At 44.3% G+C, this 26,062-nt stretch overlaps 1 protein-coding gene across 1 annotated transcript; it reads right to left on the reverse strand.

Moving 5' to 3' along the window:
• Positions 1-5,236: 5,236 nt before the first annotated feature.
• Positions 5,237-19,390, reverse strand: LOC104909370 (MAP7 domain-containing protein 1-like). The gene is made up of 4 exons (XM_019615051.2): positions 18,906-19,390; positions 13,424-13,582; positions 6,546-6,652; positions 5,237-5,518 (listed from the first exon to the last, which is right to left on the reverse strand). The coding sequence occupies exons 1-4, from the start codon at positions 19,315-19,317 to the stop codon at positions 5,252-5,254; spliced, it is 945 nt and encodes a 314-aa protein (XP_019470596.2). The 5' UTR covers positions 19,318-19,390; the 3' UTR covers positions 5,237-5,251.
• Between the last annotated feature and the right edge of the window lie 6,672 nt (positions 19,391-26,062).

A 26,062-nucleotide genomic window follows, 5' to 3' on the forward strand; every position in this document is an offset into this window, starting at 1 on the left:
TTTTTGCTTATCCCCATTCTCATTTCACATTAACTGCTGTGGAGTTAAGTAGTAATGCACGTCTGCTTAGAGGAGAGAGAATAGTTGGGCCACCTCCCTTCAGCAATGGGTGTGGTGGTGGGGAAATCCCAGCTCTATGGAAATTTGGTAACTGCTGATGTTCACCTTCAACTGCCTTTTTTTTTCCCCCTAAACTCTGCAATAGGTCCCCTGCTCTCCTCACCCACTTCAACCTTACCAAAACCAGGGGTTTGTTACAGCATAGATTTGTTTTCTAACAGCTTTCTATACCACGCTTGAGGAATGTGGATGTGGGCAGCTTGCTCTGCTGGTTGGCAACCTTGCCCATGGCAGGGAGGTTGAAACTAGATGATCATTGTGGTCCTTTTCAACCCAGGCCGTACCTATGAACGTACCTTCCCACTGCTCATTGCTTACCTTGATTGCAATGATTATTTCCACGCCATCAAAAACATTAATCGTGTCAACGGCACAAAATCCCAGTCTTTCATCAGCTCAAACCCAGAGGGACCTGAAAACTCTCTCAGATTCATAGCTGGAAGCAGACCCTGACTCTTGGAACCACAGAGCCTTCTGGAGCCCTGAGATGCTGCTGAGTAACTGTGAGATTACAGCCTCTGAAGGTTTACCATGCATCACTATTTTTAACAAAGGATGAGGACCCTTACAGCACCATTTAGCCAGAAGACAGCAAGCCACTGTTCCTGGCTTTCCATGCAGTAACCCATTTAAGGTGACACTGACACTGAGTGGTATTGGCCTATACACTAAGTAGCTCTTGTGAGAGCTTTGCCTAAGCAGCTTTCCCAGAGAGCAAACTGCTAGTTGTGTGCTCTGCCATCTCTCCTCCAAATCAGATAAAGGACCGACCTGCTGACAAACAAATCATTTATAGGCAGCTTATTGCACTGTGCAGTGGAAGAGATCTCACTGCAAGAGGAAGGGAGAGCAAAGACCAGGCTCTTTACAACCACCACCTGCTTGCAATCATTCCTTGCTTGCAGCTTGCAGGAAAAGTATGGCAGTTCCTATGCCAAACACTTTGAGGTTCACAGACCAAAGAAATCCTCCTCATAACCATTCTATGATATCACATCCAGCTTCTGTGCTGATAGTACAGCATCTGCAGGAACCAAATAGGGACTTCACAAATAACTAATATCACAGAGTAGACTGAATCTAGGCTGGATGTGGCTCTGAGCAGCCTGGTCTGGTGGTTGGCGACCATGCACATAGCAGGGGGGTTGAAACTAGATGAGCCTTTTCAAGCCAGGCCATTCTATGATTCTATTATGAATTAGAGTAGACATTCCTTCCCCATCACTGTTCAGATAGAAATAAAACCATTAGGAAGACGCAGTGTTTCCTACCAGTTCTCATCTCACCAAGATCTGAGCAGGATGAGTCTTCTGCAACCTTTTCAACCTGTAATTTCTTAAAAGTAACTTTTGGGAAAGCATGTATTCCACAGTTAAATATCAAATAACCAAAACTTTAGGGTCTCAGTTTACAACAACATCAATAACACCCTGGGGACCGTGAGCCACTCCTCCACTCCTGAAGTTTTAAAGATCCAGACCATTCTTACTCAGGTACTGAAATGCAAAGCTGAAAGCCTAATTGACATTTCCTGACTTTGGAAACTTTGGGCACAGCTGTCCTTGAGCAATACAAACCTTGTTCTAATATAGCAGTGAACAAATGCCAGCCCCCACTCCCACTGTGGCTTTTTATTTCACAACCACTGAAAGCTCGCTCAGTTGAAGATCAGTAGTTTCTCTACTACATCAAACTATGTTTCAAGAGCAGCTCAAACTGTGGATTTGCAGGCAACACACCCTGATCAACGCTGCATTTTAGTATAGAAGAGAGATAGAATCACTGTGAGCCCTGCATCTGCATAAACCCATAAACCATATGCAGTTTCCTTAGCACAGCAGAGGTAGGCTAAGGAGCTAAAACATACAAAAATCCCTGTGCAGGGTGAAAAAAAAAACAACAAAAAAAACTTTCTGGCTAGCAACCTGCAAGACTTTTTGATGAAGGCACTGTTTTGCAACATCAGAGGAAGTTCGCTCTCATTGATAAGGTGTCGGTTGGTAAACCATCTCACCACTAAAAAACTCCAAGAGTGAAAGGGAAATCCCCAGGGTAAAGCAGAGCCGAAGCAAATGCCAGTTATAAAGGAGCTTCCTCACATGTGTAGCCAATCAGGTCATCTGAACACTGGAAAGGAAACTTGAATTTAAAAATATATATTATTTCGTTTGCAACACAGGAGCCAAGGGGCAATCACATTTTATTTATAAGTGCTTACAAATATGTTTAGACAGAAAGAGGGAGGTGTTTTTCTCAAGAATACAGAAGATTTTAGCCCCTGCAATCCCCCTTGGAAGGGAGAGTTCCCATTTATACTGCATCACAGTATAGAGCTGCCCAAAAATAACTGCAGAGAGCTATCTTTGCCTATAGAAGAAAGAGGGTTTTCATGTGACTCAAGAATTCATCATTTCCACTAGTCTCCCTGTCTCAAACTACTTGCAGGGAATGCGTGTGAAAGGCTTGCAGCCCCAGTGACTTTATCAAAGATCAGGAACAGGTTACCCAAGGAGGTTGTGGATGCCTCATCCCTGGAGACATTCAAGGCCAGGCTGGATGTGGCTCTGGGCAGCCTGGTCTGCTGGTTGGTGACCCTGCACATAGCAGGGGGTTGAAACCAGATGATCATTGTGGTCATTTTCAACCCAGGCCATTCTATGATTCTATGATTTCTACAGGATCCACAACACAATTTTGTATCTTCTTCTGTTTGGCTTCCCCCATTATTTGAGGGGCTTTCAGACAGCATTTAACAGGGCAGGAATCATCCAGAGCTGTTTAACAGGACTCAGCTATTGAAAAGCTGCAAAGCAGCTCTCCTTGACACAGAGCCAGTCTCAGCATTCATGGAAGTCAGTGCAATTCTGGGAGCACTTCTTGGAAGAGAGAGCAAGGAAAACAAACAAACAAACAAAAAAAAACAACAAAAAAACCATGCAACTGAAATTTCCCCTACTATTGCTCAGGCATGACTGAAGCAAATATGAATAGCAAGATAGATTTATGCATCTGTGTAATATTCGAGCTTCTAGCTGTCCTTTGGACTGCCAGGCACAAAATTGAGGTAAATCAAAGCCTTAATTCACATTCCTCATTTTCATTTGGCCTTGCAAAATGAAGGTGAAATCATTGTAGTACCGTCTTCATTAGGTATACTGAAGATCAAAATGGAACCAAATGAGATTTCCCTCATCCAACCAAAATAAATTATTCAGCTCTAAATTGAAAAGAAGGTGATGATTAAGAAAAAGTTAAATATGTTAATAAGCACTTTCTTCGTGAAGAGATCTCTGTCTGGGTGGAATTACACCCTTATTTGCTACCCAGCTCTTCAACTGTGTCCAGGTGATTCTGATTAGCCAGCTGTACTGCTAAGCCCCAGGACAAACTTGGAGGTAACCAATAGGACAACAACTTTGTCCTGGGTTATAGCTCACTTTGAGCAAGCTGGCCCAGCTCAGCTGCTGTGTGATTAGCAGTCCACCTGTCTTATGGACTGCCAGTCTGGAACTGAACTCCTCTCTTAGCCTTGTCTAAAGGAACTGATACCAAAGCAATGCTAGCATCCAGCCAGGGTGCCCTCCTAATCTCCCTTAGAGTATTGAACTGTTCTAGTTCATTTCAACCAAGTCTTTAGGGTTTCAAGGATATTAAATTTCTAAAATCTTAAGAAAGAAGTATTTGAAAAGTCAAGGAGCTGGGTGCAGACAATACACTTATTAAAAGAATACACCACTAGAAGAAAACATGCCATCTGTGTTCTCCCTCATGCTTTGACCTGAAGGGTGGAAAAGTCCCCCAGTCAGCAGGACAGACAACAGGTGGGTGCTTTAAAGGCAGCCACAGTTCATCTGGCCTCTTTCTGAGCTGGAAGTATAGGGAGAGAAATGAGAAATGTTTAGAAGGGGAGCAAACTGCAAGGCAGAAGCTGGTGCTATTGAAGTGCATGGGCAGGGGGAAAGTATTAGATAGAGATCCATAGGAAGCCAGGTCTGACAGTTTTGCTGTTGTGAAACAGCTCTGACTAGCCAAAATTAGACTTCATACCCTCAACAGAAAAAGGGAAAAATGTCTTTTTTTCTTTCAGAATGTTATCAGCAGAACACCTCGCTTGCACAATCTGTGCTTACAACGAATTAAAATAAATCTCACACAGCTCACCACAAAACACAGATTTGCACATTTAAGCATCATGGAAAATTCATGCTGAACGCTGGGGGCTCCACTCCCCTGGGACTGCAATTACTCAACACAGGATTGCACAGAACACCTTGCTCCTCGCCTCCCAAAGCACGCTGCAAAGCTACCACACAACTGACTCAAGCACCAAAGAGCACGAAGCTCCTGTTCTTAGCCAGTAGCACTGACTCCTGGAACACACAAAGCAGCTTTGAAATCAGTTTGCCACCCCCACTGATGAAAGGTTTTTCACAAAGACACTTCAGTTGCATAGAAATCTGTTTTTCTGGGTCACTCTTAACGTGCACCTTCATATCTACAGGTTGAAAATCTTTAATTATAAAGCACATGTAAATTTGTGTAATTAGAACAAAGTAGTATAATTTTACATGACAGTTGCAGAAGTGCTTGATAATGTCTTTCGCTTTCTGCCCTGCTGGTTACAGCTGTCAGGCAGGCAGACCTAATGAGCGTCAGCAAAAGACACAAGTTGCAACATGAGAAATGATCAACTATTGGAACTGGGGCTCAGCACGACTGAGCCATCTGCTACCCCTAGAGACAGTGGAAGCTTATCTGGACAAGGTTCTGAGCAACCTCCAGAGATCCTTTCTAACCTATGCCATTCTGTGGTTCTGAGAACTAAACTTGTAACAGACATCAAGCCAACTTCTCCTGCAGTTGAGTACAACTCCTTCATAAACGTGCACTGAAATAGACTCCATCAGACTAAGGGCCAATTTTAAAAGCTATGTTTGTCAACATAAACTGACCAAACAATCTGTCACTATGGAATAGGAGGCTACTGGATCCACTGCAGGAGAGGTTTCATTTAGCCCTGGCCTCGATTGTGGGTTGGTCCTTGCTGCTAAGACACGTGCTGATGTTTGGAGCAAGAGCTTTCACTTCTACCAAGTACTTGGAGAAACAAACCTGAGCCCTGCAGTTGAAATCACCAAGTATCACTGTAATTCATATAAAAATGGAGCAACAAAACAAACAAAAGATGTATGTAATAGCATTGAATACCAAAGAGTTTTGCTATCACAGAACTTGCAGAAAAGCACCAAGATAAACTTGGTTCAAAATTTCCATCTGTAAATGCAACCAATCCCACCTCTCGTTCTTCCTCAAGGCGGATTCTCTCCTCTTCTTTCCTCCTTTCCTCCTCTCTCTTTGACTCAAGTTTTCTCCGTTCTTCTCGCTCTGCTTCCTCAGCCTTAAACACAAACAACAAAAAAACCCTTTAAACAACCAACAAAAGAAATGCAAAACAGGCTTCAAACTCTCTCAGTATACATCTTTTACCTTCATATTGTAAAGACTAAGGGGGATGATCCTTACTATCTTCCTGTATGCATGTTCAGAAATAATAACCTAATACAAGTCATAATGATTCAACTTCTACCCCCCCTCCTCCTCTCCAGACCTTCAGAATGCTTAACATTGTGCTAAGTTTAAAAATTACTCTTCTGACTTGAAAATGCTTATTGAGAAGCAGACAAGGCAAGCTTTGCACACGCGTGTACCTTATAATTAGAGTGATATTATGGAATATCATAATTACTCCGAGGTAAAGGGAGAAAAGGAAAAAAAAGGAGAAAAATTCTCTAAAAGCAAATAGATGAATTTTAACATGGGGAGATCTCTCTCTTAAAGAGAATGTTGTACTTGTCTCTTCAAATCTACAAATTCCTACTATTTCTAACCAAACTCAGCAAAGGGAGATTGTCCCAGAACAGTAAAAATAAAGATATTTTGTGTATTGTTTAGAAATCTTTTGTTTCTTAAGTTGTGTTTTAATGGATTTGTGGTTTTGAATGTTTCAGCAAAGGCAACTTAACCGAAAAATTTATTTGTCTACATGGGAAAATAAAAATCAGCATGTTTTAAAATGAAACAGAACGATTCCTCGCTCAACCAAGTGATGCTTATCATTCAACTTTGCTCACATTTTCCACAAAAAAAAAAAAAAAGACTAATTAAACAGAATGACTATGGAAAGCAATGATAAAACGCTTCAAAGGGAGCGAGTGAGAAAAGGATGGTAAATTTATACAGGACTAATCAGGTTTGTTGCTAACCTGCCATCCTTTCTATAGGACAAACCACCATAGTGTAAAGCAGGAACTGCATGCATACCTCAGGTACCTCAAAATTCTCCTGGGTGTCTGTCACCACCAGTTTTTGCTGAGTATCACTGTTCAGGTTTTGCTCTGAGCTTTGTACGTGGCAGGAATGCTTACCTCTCTCTGAGCTTTTCTGGCTTGTTTCTCTTCTAATTTCCTCTGCTTTTTTGCTCCAATTTTCCCCGTCACCTGAGGTTCTGGCACCTCCTCAGCATCATCTTCCTCTGCAAGATTGTATTAAAGGGCAAACAACAAGTTGTAAATCGTATGTGAGAAGTCCATTCAGGAAACATGACTGCTTCCTAGGAAAGCAGCAGCACATGAAAAGGATACACACATGTATTTCAAACAAGACAGATGGAAAAAGGCAAAAAAAACCTCCACAAAGTAGGAGTAAGAGGCAACAAACTCAACTCACAGGTGAAAATGTAGTTGATATTTAAATCCTGAGTTGAATTGCAACAAAACCACACGTAAATAGTTCACTGTTGTATGACAAATGGTTGTTTATAAAGATGATCTCTGTAAATGTGGAATATGAAAGAAGAGCTTTTAAAGATGGCCATTTCCTTCCTTCCTCCTCCCTCACATATTTCACAAGTACTTGGCCACTTTATTTCCTAAACAAAATTAGTCCTCCATCTTAACACAGACCTTCAAAGAGAGGTCATCAGCTCACTCCATCAAACCTCACCTGGAAATGATTGTAGTGTGGCAGTTGCTAAAGTTAGTTTGGCAGGGCTGGCAGCAGGATATTCCCCCATAGAGAACTCTCTCCAGAGAAAGTGATTCCTTTCTATTGCTTTAAAAGGAATCCAAGGAAATTGCTGCTTAAGCAGCATGTGGATGAACAGTGCTCACACTTCTTTCATATGCAGACCTACCTCTGAAACACTTTTGTTTTACTAATTTCAATACACAGTATGGTACTATGGTTAAGCCACTGAGACACATCAACAGAACCAAATGTAATTGAGATCTGTGTAGGTGGCTCTCAAGCAATTTAGCTGTTTTCAGGATATGGAAGTTAAGATGAAGCAGGCTTGCTAGTTTGGGCTTCAGAAACACTGGCGTCTGATCACTGATACAATCAGAAGCGTTCCCCCTTCTTCCATCTCAAAGAAACATTGTCTAATCTGAGTGTCCCCAACACACAGTTGCTTCTATAATTTTGCTGAACCTTAAAAAGTATTAATTTTTAACCCTAGGCCAAGAGGAGGTCCAAATGCAATAGGTGTGCAGCACAGCATTAGCAGTGACTACTCCCAGTTTAACCAAGGAGGCTGTGGATGCCCCATCCCTGGAGGCATTCAAGGCCAGGCTGGATGTGGCTCTGGGCAGCCTGGGCTGCTGGTTGGAAACCCTGCACATAGCAGGGGGTTGGAACCAGATGATCATTGTGGTCATTTTCAACCCAGGCCATTCTATGATTCTAATGCTGGTATTATCCCCTAGAAAATTATTTCTGGGAAAACACAACAAACATAAAACACCGCCTCCAACACAATTCAACTCAAAGCTCTGAGTGCTTCCCAGATTTCATCTACATTGAAGATAACTGAACCAGAGGTCAGGCAGAAGCTTTTAAAGCATTTTTCCAGTCCTGCATCAAGCATGCCTATGTTCAGTAGTGTCTGCTTTCCTTCAATTTAAAGCATCTGATGCGATCCCTTAAGTCCTGCTTCCTTCCAAGCTTCTTCTAGTGCATGGACTTACATCTAACAAAAGCCAGGAGACAGTGATGCAGATGCAACCCGTGATTCAGCAGAGCATTAAATGTTAACAATGCACTCAACCTGGGTGCAATTAACATCTGCTAAATAAACCTGAATACGCTGACAAGAGGATGAGCACTTGGGATGAGAGTTTGCTGAATCGATCAGTTATTACAGTGCAAGAATAGCTGCACCAAAAGCAGAGAGGATGTTGCACAAAACCGGATTGTTTTGTTTTCTTCAACAGAAAGAAGCTACTGGAAGCTATAATTTCAGCCACATGAAAGTGCTTTTCACATACTCATATGTAGCTGACAACAGTCCACTGTACCACGCACCATAACTGCTGGTGTGCTTCAAGTGTGATGTGACAATCTGGTTTACACAAATATGGCTTTCAGAGAATCTCAGCTTTCCCTTAGTATTTTAGAGGCAAAACAGCATTTAGTGGTCATGCAGATGTTTGAACCTCTTGAAATTTAAACAGTTCCTTTTGAAGATATCTTCCAATACCACTAAATAACCATTCGTATACTGATGTTCTCTGTAAGGACAGGGATTTGCACAGTAGTGTACAGAGTAAGTAAAAACAGCAAGTTGAAACATCCCACATCATGACTTCGGATACCTTTGACATCAATGTCAGAAGGTCTTGCTTCCTCTTTAGTTTTGGAAGTGAAGCAAATGAACTTCAAGGTGAAATATCAAGGTCAGGCTGGAAAGGGCTCTGAGCACCCAACAGAGATTCATTTATTCCCATCCCCCAAAAGAGTGCAAGCAGGAGATATGGCTGCTCACACTGCTGCTTGATTTACTATTTACACAACACCTTACAAAAAGGGTAGGAAAAAGAAGGGAAGGTGCCAGGCAAAACAACATTAATCCTGAAGACACCAGACATATGCATGCTATTGAGACTGAGTATGACACCAGCTATCAGTCCACCATATGGAAAGGTGTGGGCATTCATGAGCAACACAGCACTGCAGTGGCATAATAATGACTTTTTTTTTTTTTTAAATTATTTTTGAAGTCTGGTAGGTACCCAGACCAGGAAACAAATGAGACATTATGCTTATTAATCTGTAGCCACAAGATCAGCCTCCGCTATGGACAGAAAAAGGACAGCAGACAAAGGAGATGAGCCCCTTTGAGCAAAAGTCAAACAACCTCAAGCTCTTTCTTGAACCAAGCCATATGGCATAACTGAGAAACCACACACCTACCTCTTCTACACACCATCTGCACTTGTCTCAAGGGCAGGAAGAACAACGAGGATACTTTGATATCACTAAGGCTCTATATGAAGAGTAGCAAGTCAAAAGTCACTTTTGATTCACTAGTTAGGATATTAGTAGTCAAAATTTAACTGTACTAAAAAGATTTTCCTACTGATTAAGCACTAAAATTATTCCAATTACGTGCATTAATATTGCTCTGTTTCCAACTGTTTCACAAGAACACCATGGGATCACATCAGCATTTATGCACCAAGTGGAGATAACGACTGCAATTCATTTTAGGTATTATTCCTCCCCCTCAAATATTCTTGCAAGACCTTTTCATGTAAGATTGTTTCATGTAAGATTTGAATGCTGGATTTAAAAAGTAATAATGGGCATTTTAACATGGGCAATTACTACAGATTATAAACATACATAGACTTTATTATTTATTTTGTGCTTTGTTTCTCAGTTGTGATTAATACTTGTAGAGGAAAACATGCAATCCGAACCCCCCCAATGTCTTGCCAAGCAAAAGAAGAGAGGAATCTATGATTTAATTTATGTTGTAACCATTAGCTTTACCTTATATTTTAACTTACAAGCTAGAAGCTACGACAGGATTATTAAAAGCTCTTGGCTTTATCATCATCATTTGTGTAGAGGTCATTTACATTTAACACAGCTTTCACTGCATGCATATTCCAATATCTGTTCTCAGATGTACTACTGAGAGAAAGGCAAAGAATATTGGACTAACAACTGAGAAAGGCAAGGAATAACCTGTCTAAAGAGGCTGTGGATGCCCCACCGTTGTCCTCTGACAACAAACAAATGGGATCTGAAATTAACACTACTTATTCTCATTACTCCATGCCACAAATAATCTACAACCTGACTCCAATTCATCCCTTTTCCTTCCACTGCTTGGCCTCTCCTGCTCCAATTATTAATATTGGAAATCTACACCTTCATCCCTTGCAGTAAATTGTTGTCTTTGCCATAGCTAGCCTCACAAAGCCACCTCTGTTTGGGTTTAGTTTAAATTAAGATGCAACAGAGGCAATCAAATCTACTATCAAACTGGGCTATCAGGAGCAAGCTAACCACACAAACATAGAACTATCCTTCCAGACTCATTTTCCATTGGGAAAGGCACATGCACTGTGCCACAAGCATGCAGTACAGATATACTTTGAGGCACACAGGTTTGAATGACAGCTGTCTCCATTGCAGTGGGCTGCAAGACAGCAGCATTACGACTAGTTTGAAGTTGTGCAACACAAGCCAAACTCTTTTGTTCTAAGTCACATCGAAGGAACACAGTTCAGGGGCTTCAGTCATTTGGAGAATTACTTTGTAACTCATGAGAAGTATCTCCCCAGCAATCTTTGGTCATCAGAAAATATTAATAGATGTTGACTTTCTCAAAGGAGATGACCTCTTTTGAGTATTCCACTAACCACTGAGAATCATTACTCAGCCAAACCGAGCCAGCGTAGGCAGCTGGCTAGCAGCTCTGTCCCCACGGTGCAGTGCAGCCCACATGGAACCCATGAATAAGGGACCTACATACACAGCGTGGGCTGCAATTCTGGTAGGAAAGTCAAGGCATTTATTGCTTTCCTCTTTACTTTCTGTCTGTACCAACCTGCAAGTAATTTAGTAATTTAGGTGCCTTACCCCACCCAAGCTATAGGAAGAAATTAGTCTGACTTAGATCCACTTGCAATAGGTGGAGATTTGAATATTCAATCAGTTACTATCCTTGTCTGTATTAAATGACTCCTCCCTACTTGGGCATGCAAGGAAATAAAGCTAACCCTAACAACTAGAAAGGAATAATTAAAGGCTACCAAGGTTCTGATCCTAATGCCACAGTTTTTGCCTCTCCCTTTCTCCCCCCCATTACTCTGTAAGAGATTTCGATACTGGCACAAGATGACAGCTCAGCACAGGCAGCACAAATTGTGGGCTACTATTTTACCCTTGAAACTCAGGTTAGATGGAAAACAGAAAACCTTCATGCTAACCACAACTCCAAAGCCTGCAAGGGTTGCTTTGAGCCCATTTCTTAACGTCAGCAGAACTGGCTCCTGGCAGGCAGAGTACTTCAGTGGTAACAGCAGTTCCCACCTGACACCATTTCTATGTCTGTGGCAGTAACACTGGCAGTGAAAAAAATCCTCTTCAGCTGTAGATATCTAGAAGCCTTCTAAAGCAACAAGAACACTTACAAGTCAAGACTGAAGAAACCAGACTGGTTTGTTCTCAGTATGTCTCTCTACACCACCAAATAACTTTACTCTTCAGCCATGAGTGCCCCAACTGGTCCTGCACTGCACAGCTCTGCATGCATTCTGGCCACTTTTCTCATGCGAGTCAACTCATTTTTGTAACACAAAACTGAGCTGTGGTTGTTGGGACAACCTGCTATTTCAATAGGTTAAAGGGAGAGCAGTGACACAGCTAAAATGCACGTGGCCTCTGCCCAGAGGAGACAAATCCTAGAGGATTTTCCAGGATTATGCCACATGGCCACAGAGTGGGTTTCAAAACATGTCATTCATCCTTCTTCAAGGGAAGAAGCAACTGGGGGGAAACTAGAGACAGATGCTTCTTTCCACAGCTATACTATTAATGCTTACATGCAGTCTCCAAAGGCTGTGTTACTGCTGCATAGCAGTGCTCAGGCACTTGGAAAAGCCATCCCAGCATATGAATGGAAAACAAACCAAAAATATGTGGAAGTACAAAACAGAAGGAAAGAGCAAGAAGTTGCTTCAATATGAAAAAGATTAAAAATAGAAGAAATGTCATTTCAAAGGAAGCTTCATGCAAGAGCTGCAACACTTGCATCTGATATACAGAAGGTTGCAAAAGAATTATTTATAAAGCCCAATGACACAGCCTCACAGCAACAAAATAAGAGAAGTCATTTGCTTTGACAGCTCACTTTCAGCCTTTGGCATAAAAACTTTTGATGTCTGGAGTTTAAGGAAAAAGCTTTTTCGATTTCATTTTCTTTGCAGGATGTTATCACATGGAAAGAAAGAACCAAAGTTGAAGAGTTCAGGCCTGTCAGTTTTCCATTTGCACAACTGTTGGACATAATTAACTTGGAGAGCATGTTTACCTGCCAACATAAGTGGAAAATGCTTCCTACAAACTGCACGACAAGAAAGCCAAGAGAAAGTGCAATTATCCCCTAATTATGGCATCGCTCAGATGAGTGCTCACCACTTCTCACTAGTCTAGGACAAAGCCAATACCTGGATTCTCTCTGCAAACTCAAGTGAAGCAAGGTCCACTTCCATTAATACTTAAGTAGAAACCTTAAAAATTTAACCTACTATCTGAGAGCAAAAGGAATTCAGTTAGAATCATGGTGATACCATCTTTGTGGAGTAACAGAGATGTGTGAAGTTTCACCAGAAGACTGAGTGGGATGTGCGTGGTATAGAAAAGTGTTATTTATCACCATTTTCTTGCCTATAACCACACTAAAGAAGTATAGCTATTAACTGCAGATCCTGCACAGGACCAATGGACTCATTGCCAACAATCTGCTAGCAGGCAGAAAAAAATGCTGCAATCAGCAGCGATCTCAGCTAATTGGGCTTGATCCCGATCACCAACCAGATGGCTTCTCAGAAAGCAAACTCTGGATTTTGCAAAGGTTACATTAGGGAATTAATGCTTCCCACCAATTCACAGTAAAAACTGTAGAGCAAGGTGATGATTCTATTTACCTCAATTTAACCTGCACGTCTAAGAGGAAATACAAAAGGCAGCTTCTATGAAGCAAGAAGAGAAGTTGTAAAGACAAACAGAACACAGTCAAGCTGCATATGGTTCCCAATCTATTAAAATGAACACTTTTCTTCAGGAGCCAATCTTGCCCCAGCATCTGCTGCTGAGGCCCAGTTTAATGCCTGGAAGCTGAACTGCAGCAAGCATTGACCTGGTGTAGGGAACCTGCTTTGGCAGGGGGGTTGGTCTCGATGATCTCTAGAGCTCCCTTCCAACCCCTACAATTCTGTGATTCTGTGATTACCTTCCACCCATTCCTCTGCCTGTTGTGCTCTCCTCTGGGCCATCATCCTGTTTCCCAGGTTCCTCCGGCGCCTCGGCATCCCATCGCCCCGCTCTTCAACATAGGGCTGAGGTCTGACTGCTGCAGCCACATCTTGCTGCTGCTGCTGCTCCTCATCAGCTGCAAAAGGGAAATAAAACCAATGAGAGCTGTTATCCTTGCTTGCTACAGTTGTCCAGTCAGTTTTTGCAACCAGCAGCATAGTACTAATGACATGATACATACAACCAACTCTGTTTTACCACATTGATTCAGAGTACAGGTCTGCCAATAAATCTGCATAGAAAGAGAGCAGAAGTCTGTCTACATCTTCAAAGGTCACTCACAGCCAAACTCTCTGCATATACTTGCTGTTAATTAAGATTGGAGCAATATAACTGGAACAGTTACAGGAGGAAGCAATGGACTGTGAGCTTGGTTCAGAAGTTCTCCTCAGAACCCCTTCCCCCCACGTTTCTCCTCGTGATCTCCATGATCCCACTGTTATCAACTACAGCAGCAATGCCAGAACAGTGATGATAATCCCAGATTATCCTCGATAGCTGCTTTGCATATTCTGTTGATAACTGCACATTCTGTTGATAAGAGAAGCCTGTATTTGTGTATGTTGTTACTTGCTCAATCCTGCAAAGTATTAAACACTCTGACCCTCATACAGCTCAGTATTCAAAATGTCTCAGAAAACCACAGAACTCCTCATTTATTTAAACAGAGGACACATTTTTGGGCTTTGCTGGATTATGTGGTGTCCCAGCAGGAGTATGAAGTGTTCTCTACACTCTGCCAAATCTCTAGCAGCCTCTGATCCAAACAATGCCTTCCTAAATAAAACTACCATTAGCATATCTGTCATCAGAAAATAACATTCATTATGACTACATCCACATGACGATCAAAGGTGTGCTTGCAGCTCATCCCACTATACCTCAATTAGCTTCAAAGCAGCCAACTTCAGTGCTAATAACAACATAGCTGCAGCAGCACCGAGCTCAGAGTGAGCAGGGGAAGTATTAGGCCAGCAAAGCTATTTGCAGTTCAGGCCTGCTGCAACAATGCTGTTAGCAGACCCCCAGGAAGCTCTGAGCACAAACACACACCGTGACATTTTGAATTGAGTCACTGCTGTCACCCTCCTGTTCTCATCCACTCCTTCTGTCTGGGAACCAAACCAGAGCTGTAATAGATGACAGCACTTAGGCTGTAGCAATCAGATAACTGCTTCAGGACTTGCTCAAGCTTATTTGTAGCGTGATGATGCTTATTCTGAAGGCTATTCAGCAGAGAGGGAAGCATTGTACTGCACAATAGCAGTTCACTTACTGAGAACGTTACTAAAGTGCCAGAAATATTCTTAGTCTGCAAAAAGACTTTTCATACAGATGCAATATCTCTCTCCATAAATTATTGAGATACCCTGCAATTCAAACCTTGGCATCCCTCCAGCTGAAAGCTTCGATGTGTCTACCTCACTATTTTCCAAAGGTGGTTCTGCACAGCGTATCACCTGTGAAGCTCTAACGTCCATTCATTCTGAGGCTTGGTTTTGGTTTCTATCGTCCTGTGAAACAGAGACTGCTTTGCATTTTATGAAAGAGGAATCTATTTATGAGCCACGTATTCATTTCAAGCTGACAATTTTTAACCCTTCACAGAGAAGCACGTGTGAATGAAGCTATCCTGTTTCCTCAGATTAGTTCTCTCCGAGTGACACGGCAGTATCTCAAAGCTGATCACTTTTAATGGGGCTCAGAAAGTAGTAAAAAAAAACAACCCAAAACCTGACCTATACAATGGTCATATCCATGAGGCAGCTGTAGGACAATACTTATCTTTTCAGATCTCCAAAGTATTCAGACAAGCAATAGAGGACACCTAGACATAATAGGTTGTAATTTAGCAGAAAAAGATACACTTTACTGCATCTCTTTCTTCCCCACTGCCCTCAGCTTTGCTTTGAAAAGCATCCAGCTGGAAATCAGCTGGGAAACGTGATGTTTATTCCTTGCATATCCATCCATCCTTCATGAGAGGGAGGAGAAAAGAATCACCTCATCTATGTGCAACGTGCCTATACCTGCAATTTGTCAGGGGTCAAAGATGTGTCTGTGCAGCTCAGGACTCACCTGCTCCTTCCAATATCTAGGAATTTAATGTGCTCTCCTTCTCTTTTCACTCCCCCCTGCTCTGGAAATAACAGACTGAGCAGGGGTATGACTGATGGTTGCAAACAGCACAGAGAATACACTTAAAAACCACCTTACTCATATTCTCAGAATCGGATTGACTGTCAGGTTTGGGGTCAAGCATGATTTTCTATCAGGTCAGGCCCTGGTGTTTTTCACCCCCTTCTGTAGCACAGGGTGTGGTTCAGCTGCTGTGATTATCTGGATATATCTCAGTTCATTTTCCTGTAGCTGCAGAGGTCTCAGACTGAGCGGCACCCCAGGCTAGCCAGTTCATGCACAGATTAGTCACACAAGAACTAATTAGGCTTGATACAGAGCCATCCAAGTGAAACTCAATGACCAACATTATATAGGTCAGACAAATTGATCCGGGAGTTGTTTGACGGTTTGCAGAATGGCAGGCCAGAAGAAATTAATTAGATAAAGCCTTCAATTAACAGGCAATACAAACAAAAAAATTAAAGAGACGTCTGGAAAATGGATGCAGCTTCAAAGCTTGGTTTAGCTTTTATTCTAAGCTTTAAGATCTCTGCTATCAGCTTTCCAAAAGGAGCAAAAACTTCATTTCAGGGGACAGGTTTGCTGCCACACTGAGAGTTCTGCATTTTCAGAGACATCAGCACAGTGCAGAGGGTACTGCATTATTTCACACAGTTGCTGCGAGTCTGCACTTAGACTAGCAGAGTTCTTATAGAAACAGAGCAGGACTTTGCTCAGAAAACAGAACTCTTTCCTAATCTGGATGTGAAGTGTCATATCACTACAATGAATACTGTGAAATCTTTCAGCACCTCAGCTTTCTAGGACCTAATTTTACAACCTCCAAGTAGAAACCTGCTCCTTTCTGAAACTATGCAAATTTCCACTTGCTCAGAGCAAATACATTTTTCCCTGATAAGCAATCTTTTGCCTATGACAGCACATTATATTCAGTTCTATCAGATAAGCAAGTCCATCAGTGTAACACCTGGGCTGGCAAGTTTCGAGGCAGTCCTCAAGACAGCAGGGAGAGCAGAGCTCCACCTGCTGCACCCTTAAGCACCAGCTATGCTTTCCTCAGCATTTACAGCATCCTTCACCTTCCTGCAAACCCATCCTGTGAAATTCAATGAGAAAGTGACTCAAAATGCAACAGGTGGAAGTTTACTCGGTGCTCCTGAAGAAGCACTTCTGCACAGTGCTGCTTATCCTACAAGAGCCTGTTTCCAAACAGATAAGCCAGATGTGTGTCAAACCCAGCAAGGCTGCCTTTTTTCTACCCTCAGCAGAACAAGCCCAGGCATGAGCTTGCTGGAACGACCTTGCTACTTGAAGTGACCTTTCTCAGGAAATACAAAGTCACAGCAGTTACCTGATCACTGGCCCCTGAAATGATGAGCAGCCTATTTTTGAAGATGTTAAAGGGTAATTCCGCAAGTGAGAGCATAAAGAGTCATCATTCCCCAAGTCTCAAACAGTCTAAGAAGGGAGGTCCCTCAGGTCAAGTTTCCCTTGTTTCAAGTTCTTTCCATGCAATAGGATACATTTAGTAGCAGGACTGCAGCAGCTTCCTTTTTTATCTAAGACAAAGGAAAACAAATTCCCCTTGAAGACTTAACCTTGCAGAAATCCAAATACACTGTAACCTCAGTTGTTGGGAAAAATAATTTCTGTTGTGCAAGGAGAATGAAATCATCCCCACGCACTGAAATTCCATAGAGGAGTTTTTACTGATAGAAAACAGGCTGTCCATTTTCTTCAAGCAGACACTAAAATAAGGAGAGACCAATTAGGAAGTGTCACAGAGATGACGCTGAAGAAGCAACTTCAAAACAATTACATTATTCTCAATATAAACTAATTGTAACCAGACTGCTCAAAAATAGCATGGAAGCTTCCTGAGGAGTCAGATAATTTAAAACAACAGTTTGGGCTTCAATTTAGTTAGGATTTTATAGGCTTGAGAGGGAGAGAATGAGAAATCCTCCCCAACCTCACAGCTTATGATTTGTGTAAGTTATAACACAAGTCAAGCTCAAGAAATAATTCATCTCCAGCAGCTTCATTTCTCTGGGGCAGGAATCACACAATTTTCCCAGAAGATTAGCTCTAAGCAACGAGGAATCAAGATGATCAGAGGGCTGACCACCTCTCCTATGAAGAAAGGTTCAGGAAACTGGGCTTGTTTAGCTAGGAGAAGGCTCTGGGGAGACCTCACTGTGGCCTTCCAGTACTTGAAGGGAACATATAAACAGGAGAGGGAACTGCTGTTTAAAAGAGCGGATAGTGATAGGACAAAGGGGAATGGTTTTAAAGTAAGACAGGGGAGGTTTAGGTTGGATATTAGGAGGAAGTTTTTCACCCAGAGGGTGGTGATTCACTGGAACAGGTTGCCCAAGGAGGTTGTGGATGCCCCATCCCTGGAGGCATTCAAGGCCAGGCTGGATGTGGCTCTGGGCAGCCTGGTCTGCTGGTTGGTGACCCTGCTTTTAATTGATCAGTATAGACTCTTATGACTCAGTGCTTGCACTAAAGGTATTTTCTCCCCACGGAAGAAACAAGCAACACTATTAAAGCTACCTTACTCCCCACAGCAGAAAGAGAAATAACCAGTGCCAAAACCAACCCCCAGTGCTGGGCTCCACAGTTCCAGGCAGGCAGAAAAGTGCTCAAGAGAGCCCAGCAGAGTGCTAACTACAGGCAGCTGGAGCATCTTGTGATGGGAAACGGCTCAGAGCCCTGGGGGTGTTCACCTGGAGAAGAGAAGGCTGGGAGGGATCTGATCAGTGCTTATCGATAATGAAATGAGGGGGTGTCAAGCAGATGAGGCCAGGCTGTTTTCAGTGGTTCCCAGCATCAGGAAGAGGGGCAGCGGGCACAAAGCAGAGCCCAGGAAGTTCTATAGAAGCATAAGGAAGAGCTTCCTTGCTGTGAAGGGGAGGTGGGGAAGTATCCACAGCCACCTGGATGCTTCCCTGTGCGCCCTGCTATAGGGAAGTGCTGTAGGAAAGCGGGGGGGGTTGGACTGAGGGGATCTCCAGCCATGCAGAGGTGGAAATGCTGCATCATCCCATCCCCAAACGGAGCTGCGTGCTCAGCACTGGGATGGCCGGGAGAGGAACGGGCGAGCCGTGCCTATTGCAGGGGAAGGCCCGAGGCGAGGCCTCACTCCCCCCCCCATACACACACACAGTTACCATAGAGATGCCCCCCCGCCCATAGCGGAGAGGAGAACCAGAGCTCGGGGCTGCGAACCCGACCGTACCGCCTCAACCCACCTGCCGGAGCCGAGCGGCTGAAACGGGTGGCGAAGAAAAGAAGGACGGCGAGGAACACGGCCACAACGGCAAGAAGCACTGCGTCCATCCTGAGCGCCGGCACGGCCCGCCCCGCCGCAACCACAGCGCCCGATGAGAGGGGGGACGGAGAAGTGGAAGGGGGGGGGGCGGCATTTGGTACGTTCCGCTCCGCCCCGTGCGGGGTGGAGGCGCCACAGGCGGAGGGCGGGTGCGTGGTAGTGAGGCTGTGTGAGTTGGTCGTTGCTCTGATCCAACCTAACCGTGCCTTGGGTTGGAAGCGACCCCAAGGATCATCAAGTTCTAACCCTCTGCCACAGTCAGGGCCACCAATCTCTACATCTGACACTCGTCCAGGCTGCCTAGGGCTCCATCCGACCTGGTTATTGAACATCTCAATGGGATGGAGCACCCACAGCCTCTCAGGGCGGGTGTTCCAGCGCCTCACCACTCTCCGTGAAGAATTTTTCCCCTGATATCCAATCTAAACCTTCCCTCCTTGAGCTGAAAATCATTCCCCCCTTGTCTTATCTCTATCTACCCTTTATCAGACAGAGAGCTGTTGGAGAGGGTCCAGAGGAGAGCCACAAAGATAAGCAGAGGGCTGGAGCACCTCCCGTATGAAGACAGGCTGAGGGAGCTGGGCTTGTTCAGCCTGGAGAGGAGAAGGCTGCGGGGTGACCTCATTGCAGCCTTTCAGTACCTAAAGGGAGCCTACAGACAGGAGGGGAATCAACTCTGTGAAAGGGGAGATAACAGGAGGACAAGGGGAAATGGTTTTAAATTGACAGAGGGAAGATTTAGGTTGGATGTCAGGGGGAAGTTCTTTACAAAGAGTGGTGAGGTGCTGGAACAGCTGCACAGAGAGGCTTTTTGGATGCCCCGTCCATCCCTGGAGATGTTGAAGGCCAGGTTGGATGGGGCCCTGGGCAGCCTGGTCTGGTATTAAATATGGAGGTTGGTGGCCCTGCATGTGGCAGGGGGGTTGGAGCTTGATGATCCTCAAGGTTCCTTCCAACTCTGGCCATTCTATGATTCTGTGATTCTGTGGTTGGGTTTGATGATCTTGGAAGTCCTTTCCAACCTTAATGATTCCATGACTCTTCAGCTGTGCTCTCTGAGTTGAGCAATTCAAGCTGAAGCTCTGAAATCTCCATCCTCCTCCACCCCCAAATCACAGCCTAAAGCATAAAGGGATATTTCAGGCCCCAGATTGCTTCCATGTGACCAGACAGCAGCTGGACAAGCCAGGGAAGGTGCCAGGAGCTCCCGGTGGCTTTATTAGCTTCATCTTTCCCAGCTGCAGCCTCACCCACGTCCTTTCCAGGGCTGAATGAGCCCAGAGCTGGACTTCTGTTTGCCCAGAACAGAGCATTATTTTCATACTTAAAAAGGACTGATTGCATTAAAAGACCTTGGAGGATGGAGACTCCCCAGGCACGAGGGAGCCCAAACTACCAGCTTTCTCTGGCATCCAAGGCCAGATTGGATGGGGCCCTGGGCAACCTGGTCTGGTATTAAATGAGGAGGTTGGCGGCCCTGCATGTGGCAGGGTGGTTGGGGCTTGATGATCCTTGGGGTCCCTTCCAACCCTGGCCATTCTGTGACTCTGTGATACCCGAGTCAAAAGTTGATTCCCCTCCTTTTTATGACCCCCTTTTGAATACTGGAAGGCTGCAATGAGGTCACCCCGCAGACTTCTCCAGGCTGAACAAGCCTGTCTTCATGTGCTCAGCCCTCTGACATCAATGTTGCTGTCCTGCCAAGTGGAGCATCCCAATGACAGGGCAGGTGTGAGGTCCTGCACCTGGGGAGGAAAGATAGCAGGATGCATCAGTACAGACTGGGAGCTGAGCTGCTGGAAAGGAGCCCTGCACAGGAGGTCCCGGTGGTCCTCCAGAGGTCCCTTCCAACCCAAGCCATTTTATGATTCTCTGTGTGTCAGCCCAAAGCAGTCTGTGTGCTCAAATGTCCTGCAGCCGCACACCAGCAAATAGCAAGTAAAATGTATCCAGAAAGAAGCATTATTGCAGTGATTTTACTTTTGTTTGTTTGTTTGATTGCCTAACTTGCTGTCATTTCTGCGCTGCTTGTTAGCAGTAGGCTGGTGTAAAGGGAGCTGGTTGCTCCTGGATGCTTTTTTGTCATCAGCCAGCTAACAGCCTTGGTCTGCAGCCAGCCCTTGTTTGTACAAGTGATACAGCTTTTATTTGCTTACTTGATCCTTACAACCTTTAATAGCACGGTCATGTTAAAGATGTGCTGTCATTTGAGCCTCGGTGGGATGCAGAGGTAGAAGATGAGTTTTTCCTGTAGGTGTCACCATTATGCCATATAGAAATAGCTTCAGCTCTGCAGGAGATGAAATAGTGACTCAGTTGCTCGGCTCGGTTTGCTTGTGCCACCTGGGTCTTCCTTAGAACAATGTTACATCCCTGGGGCTCTATCTCTCAGATGCCTTTCTATGTTTTTCCTTGTTTAGATTTTTGAAAGTCCCTCTGGTTCCTTTAATAAGCAAAGCATTCCTCTGGTTTCTTTCATATTCAAAGGGCTTTGAGGCTGACTCCCTACCAAGATGCTAGGAAAACCTATGTGAATTAGCAAGCAGGGCAATGTGAAGGCTGTGATGAGCTGTGGGTGTTAGCGAGTTAACCTCATCCCACTCAGTGCAAATACTGCACTACAGTGGGAATGAAGCAACCCCAGATCTGCAGACCCAAGCGATTTCCTCATTGCTTGATCCTGACGCTGACGCTTTTTGGGTCAGGAAAGAAATGTGCCCTGAGCCCTGTGGCCAGCTGGCACAAAATGCCCTCTTCCTTGTTGGTCTTGGAAAGCGTCTTGCTTTCCAGAAGAAGGTGACTGGATGTGAGCTGGCTGCTGGGAGGTATTCTTGGACTGTTCTGTAGCTGGGAATTATCTAGGAAAAAGCAAACGAGCATCGAAATTTGTCCCAGGGAACTTGCTCACAGTTTTCCTGCATGGATGATTATTTTCCAGTGCTTCAGCATGCCCAGATTTACAGTATAGATGTAATTTTCGTGTAACAATATATTTACATGGTGAAATAACACTTTTCTGTGCCTGCTGCCTGCCATTTGGATATGTACCTTTGGTATTCTTCCAAACACTCATCCATAAATGTGTTAGCGAATGGATGCATTTCTGCATCCACTCCTTTGTGCCAGCACCTTCCAGGAAGCACTCAGAATGGCAGGATCAGATGGTGGAAGGTCTCTGATCATTGTGCCAGAAATGCTATGTGCATTGAAGGAGCTACAGATGTATTTTATTGATACAATGAGCTGATACCTTATATGTGGGAGTGACCAACTGGGCCTGGGGTGAACCAAGTGTTAGCTCAGCACCTCCTCCAAGCATCTAAAGAGCCTCAGCTCCAATATGAGCTAAGCTTGCTTCTGCCTTAAATTTACCTTAAACAGAAAAATCTAAATAGAAGTAACACCATAATCAAAAAACAGTCTTAGATCTTGTTAATGAAACTGCAAAATTAAGACGTGAAAACAAGCTAAAGGAAAATTACGTTCTGTTTGCATTTGTTTCTTTTGCTGGAGTTACTGAACTTTTTGTGTGCACAGGTCAGTGTGTCAGGGCTCTGCTGCAGAGCAGAACTGCAGCCCTGAATGTGGCTCTGGGCAGCCTGGTCTGGTGGTTGGTGATCCTGCACATAGCAGGGGGGTTGAAACTAGATGATCTTTATGGTCCTTTTCAACCCATTCTATTATTCTATGAACTTGTTTCTCACCATGGGACAGTTCCTATTCATTTTCATCTTCCTGCTTTAGAGTCCATGGCATGTCAAGAGGTGCTCTAGGTTTGAAGCCATCACAAGGTTTGCCTGACGGTGATGTATTTCATGGCTGTTCATTTCTGCTCTGAAGATCTGAGTGCCTGCTCATCCCAGCTGTTTCTGGGACAGATATTCAGATATTCCCAGCTGCTGTCTGGGAAAGATATGCACCTGAGTGGTGCAGGCAGTAAGATCTGGAGATCAGCTCATTGCCTCTTTTTCCTTAAAAGCTGGGGGAAGATCTGAGCCAAATAATGCCATAAAAATAGAAATCTAAAAGCAACCCAGTGAGGCTCAAGATTTCCTTGAGTGAGTCTTCAAAAGTGTTTGGAGGTGGAGACTGCTGTGCTTGTAAGGGATTAAAGACAACACATTTGTGAAGCAAAATCCGTAGGACTGAAATTCCGAGGCTCTCCTCCTGGGTATCTGCAGAGGAGGATTTACCTTTGTGGTGTGACTCAGGCCAGCAGGCAGGGCGCTGGGTTAAGCTGCATGAGCAGTGTGGGTGAGAAATGATTCTCCACCATTTCTTGGTGTGTACTGAAGCAAAACCAAGACGTCAATGAAGCCATGCGGGGTCTGCAGGTTTATGTGTCCTGCCCCGTAACTGGGGCTGTCCCTGATTAGTGCATTAAACCTCCTGGTTCAGGAGTTTGACTACAGCTGTGTGAGTGTCCTTCTATCTATTTGTCTGCACTGTTTTATTCATATCTTCTGGGCTGTAAATTGTACAGCAAGGCTCTTAGATGAAGTTTCATGGAAACAGAGGCATTCCCAAAAAAGAGGCACATTCCAGACTTGTGCTTCCTGCTGGAAATCACCCACAGCTAAATCCATGCAACTCAACCGAGCTCACTCAACACCAGGGAAGTTACTGTTCTGTGCCTGGCATTTTGTGGCTGAACATGAGAGATAAAATCATTGACCTTTTTCACAAAGTCAGTCCTGGGGAGGACAGCCATGACACAAACAGCAGTGTTATTAACCTCCAGTAGCTGCTATCGTTTTGGATATCTTTCAACAGTGTGGCTGCGGTGGCACAGCCACTTCCCCCCCAGCCTGGCCTGCCAAGCTGTTTGTTCCAGCTTTAATGAGCTTCCTGTATCTTTTCAAAATGTAAATCGTAACCGCTTTAGAAGGCATTAGTTAAGAAGTCTGTCACTGCAGCCGCGGTTTAATTTCATCTGTCGGTTCACTTGTTTCAATTAAAACCCATTTAATTAAAAAAGCTGTCTTGTTCTCAGGGCAGTCATCTCCATCTGAAGCCAACGGGTGACAGAGCTGTGACTCAGATGGCAGTGTGAGTGGCCACTGGTGCTTAACAGCACTGGGGTAGAAGTGGTGGAAAAAGTGACTCTGTGATTTTAGGCTGTCTTGTATGGCACTGGGGATGGTCCTCGTGGGTCCCTTCCGACCCTGGAGGTGTTCAAAACCAGGTTGGATGGGGCCCTGTGCAGCCTGGTTTAGTATTAACTGTGAAGGTTTGCAGTCCTGCCTTTAGTGGGGGGGGTTGGAGATTCGTGATCCTTGAGGTTCCTTCCAACCCGGGCCATTCTGTGATTGGGGTATTCTGTGACTCCATACCTACCAGCACTAAGGAAAAGAAAAGCAGTCATGTCAAAACGTGCCTCTATTTCTGCTGCACACAGGCACACTGGAGAAATCCAGGACAACCTGCCCTGACCTTTCCTGTGCACGACCCTGCTAGAGGAGCATGGTTGCTGTAACGCAGCAATATATCTTGAATTGGCCCCAGGAGCTGATGGGAATTTGCAAATCTAATGTGATTACTGCTTGAGGTAAGGCTTTAGCTGCAAAAATATGTTTTTCTAGCCAAGTTACTTCGATCGAGTGCGCTTAGCTGGATTGCAAACTCCATTTAATGTGAGTGTTGCTCACCATTTAACATTTGGTTTCAGCATTAGCTGCTTGAGTCATAGCCTGCATTTCCCTTTCTGGATGCAACACATGAGCCGTTTTTGCTTTGCCTTGGCTGGAGGTGAAGTTCTGGTCCTCCTAGATGTTGCCTCTGGGGTAAAGTCTGTCTCCTCCTAAAGACTTCTTGCTTTTCACACCATTCCTCTGCCTTCCCATGGCCTCATGATGAAATGGGCCAGGGAATTTATCTTGCTTTCTGATAACTTTTTAACCACCAAAAGAAGTGTCTATAGAACAACAGCCTTACAAAAATACTGGTGTAACCTCAAAGTGTTTTGTTTGCTTGAATTCATCTCCCTTTCAGTCTTCTTCAGTGAGGCTGAACAAACCCAGGTTCTGCAGAGCTTTTGGTGATACCAGACTGCTCCACGCTTCTTTATGCATCTGTGTGTCTGTCCTGAATAAGAACAAGTACCTGCATGAAAGGATAGAGTGCACCCTCAGCAGCTGATGGCTGGCCAGAAGCTAAGCAAAATGCATCACTGAGGTGGAATATTTGCTTTTCTACTTAAATACCTAAAGCTCTGAGAGCTGGCAGGCTACCTCTCTCTCTCTGGGACTGTTCTGAATAGATTATGTTGCTGGAGGGAGCTGGTACATTGAAAAGGTACTGTTTTTATTGGCAAAAACAGTCCTTAAAATCAGAGCTCTTTGCATGGGTGTCCATTGGAGCTACTTGGAGTTTTCTGGTTCTGTGTTCATCCCTTGCCTTGCACATCTCAGCTGAATTGCCTGCTGTCTCCAACAAGTGGTGCTCCTCACTAGTGTTAATTTGGCAGTGTGGGGAAAAGAACAGAGCAGATCTACGGATACATGGGGGAACGTAAGGCTGTAAGGAATGTTAGGCTGAATTAGGCTTGGGGCACATTTCGTTGTGTACCTTGCTGCCTTCAATAACCAACACAACAGGATTCCAGGGCTCATTTCAAGATGCAGAATGTTTTAAAGGAGGAATCAAATCTTTTCCTGAAATACTGTCCTGTCTGCCTGCCTTGTGGGGTCAACTTAACAGGCTGCCCAAGGAGGTTGTGGATGCCCCATCCTTGGAGGCATTCAAGGCCAGGCTGGATGTGGCTCTGGGCAGCCTGGGCTGCTGGTTGGTGACCCTGCACATAGCAGGGGGTTGGAACCAGATGATCATTGTGATGTTTTTCAACCCAGGTCATTTTATGATTCTATGAACTTTCAACAATCAGAATCATTTTGAGGGCTCTGTAGCACATTTTGTTAGGAAACACAGCTTGCTCCCCACGGGAAAAGATGAGCACTGATGGATACCCTTCGCCAGGGGCTACCAGGAGCCTTTTGCTGCTTCTGTGGGTCTTACAGCATGCACTGAAATGTGAAAGCCTGGAGCCTCTAAAAAAAAGAACAGGGAATCCCAGGTACC

Source organism: Meleagris gallopavo, chromosome 4, assembly GCF_000146605.3.
Source record: "Meleagris gallopavo isolate NT-WF06-2002-E0010 breed Aviagen turkey brand Nicholas breeding stock chromosome 4, Turkey_5.1, whole genome shotgun sequence".
Classification (NCBI taxonomy): Eukaryota; Metazoa; Chordata; class Aves; order Galliformes; family Phasianidae; genus Meleagris; species Meleagris gallopavo.

Excerpts from the sequence above, each read along its gene's own strand:
- LOC104909370 (XM_019615051.2), bottom strand. The coding sequence starts at position 19,317 with ATGTTCAATAACCAGGTCGGATGGAGCCCTAGGCAGCCTGGACGAGTG. Across the intron at positions 13,583-18,905 it reads CAGCCGCTCGGCTCCGGCAG|CTGATGAGGAGCAGCAGCAG; the intron begins GTGGGTTGAGGC and ends TCCCTTTTGCAG. Across the intron at positions 5,519-6,545 it reads CCAGAAAAGCTCAGAGAGAG|GCTGAGGAAGCAGAGCGAGA; the intron begins GTAAGCATTCCT and ends TTTGTGTTTAAG.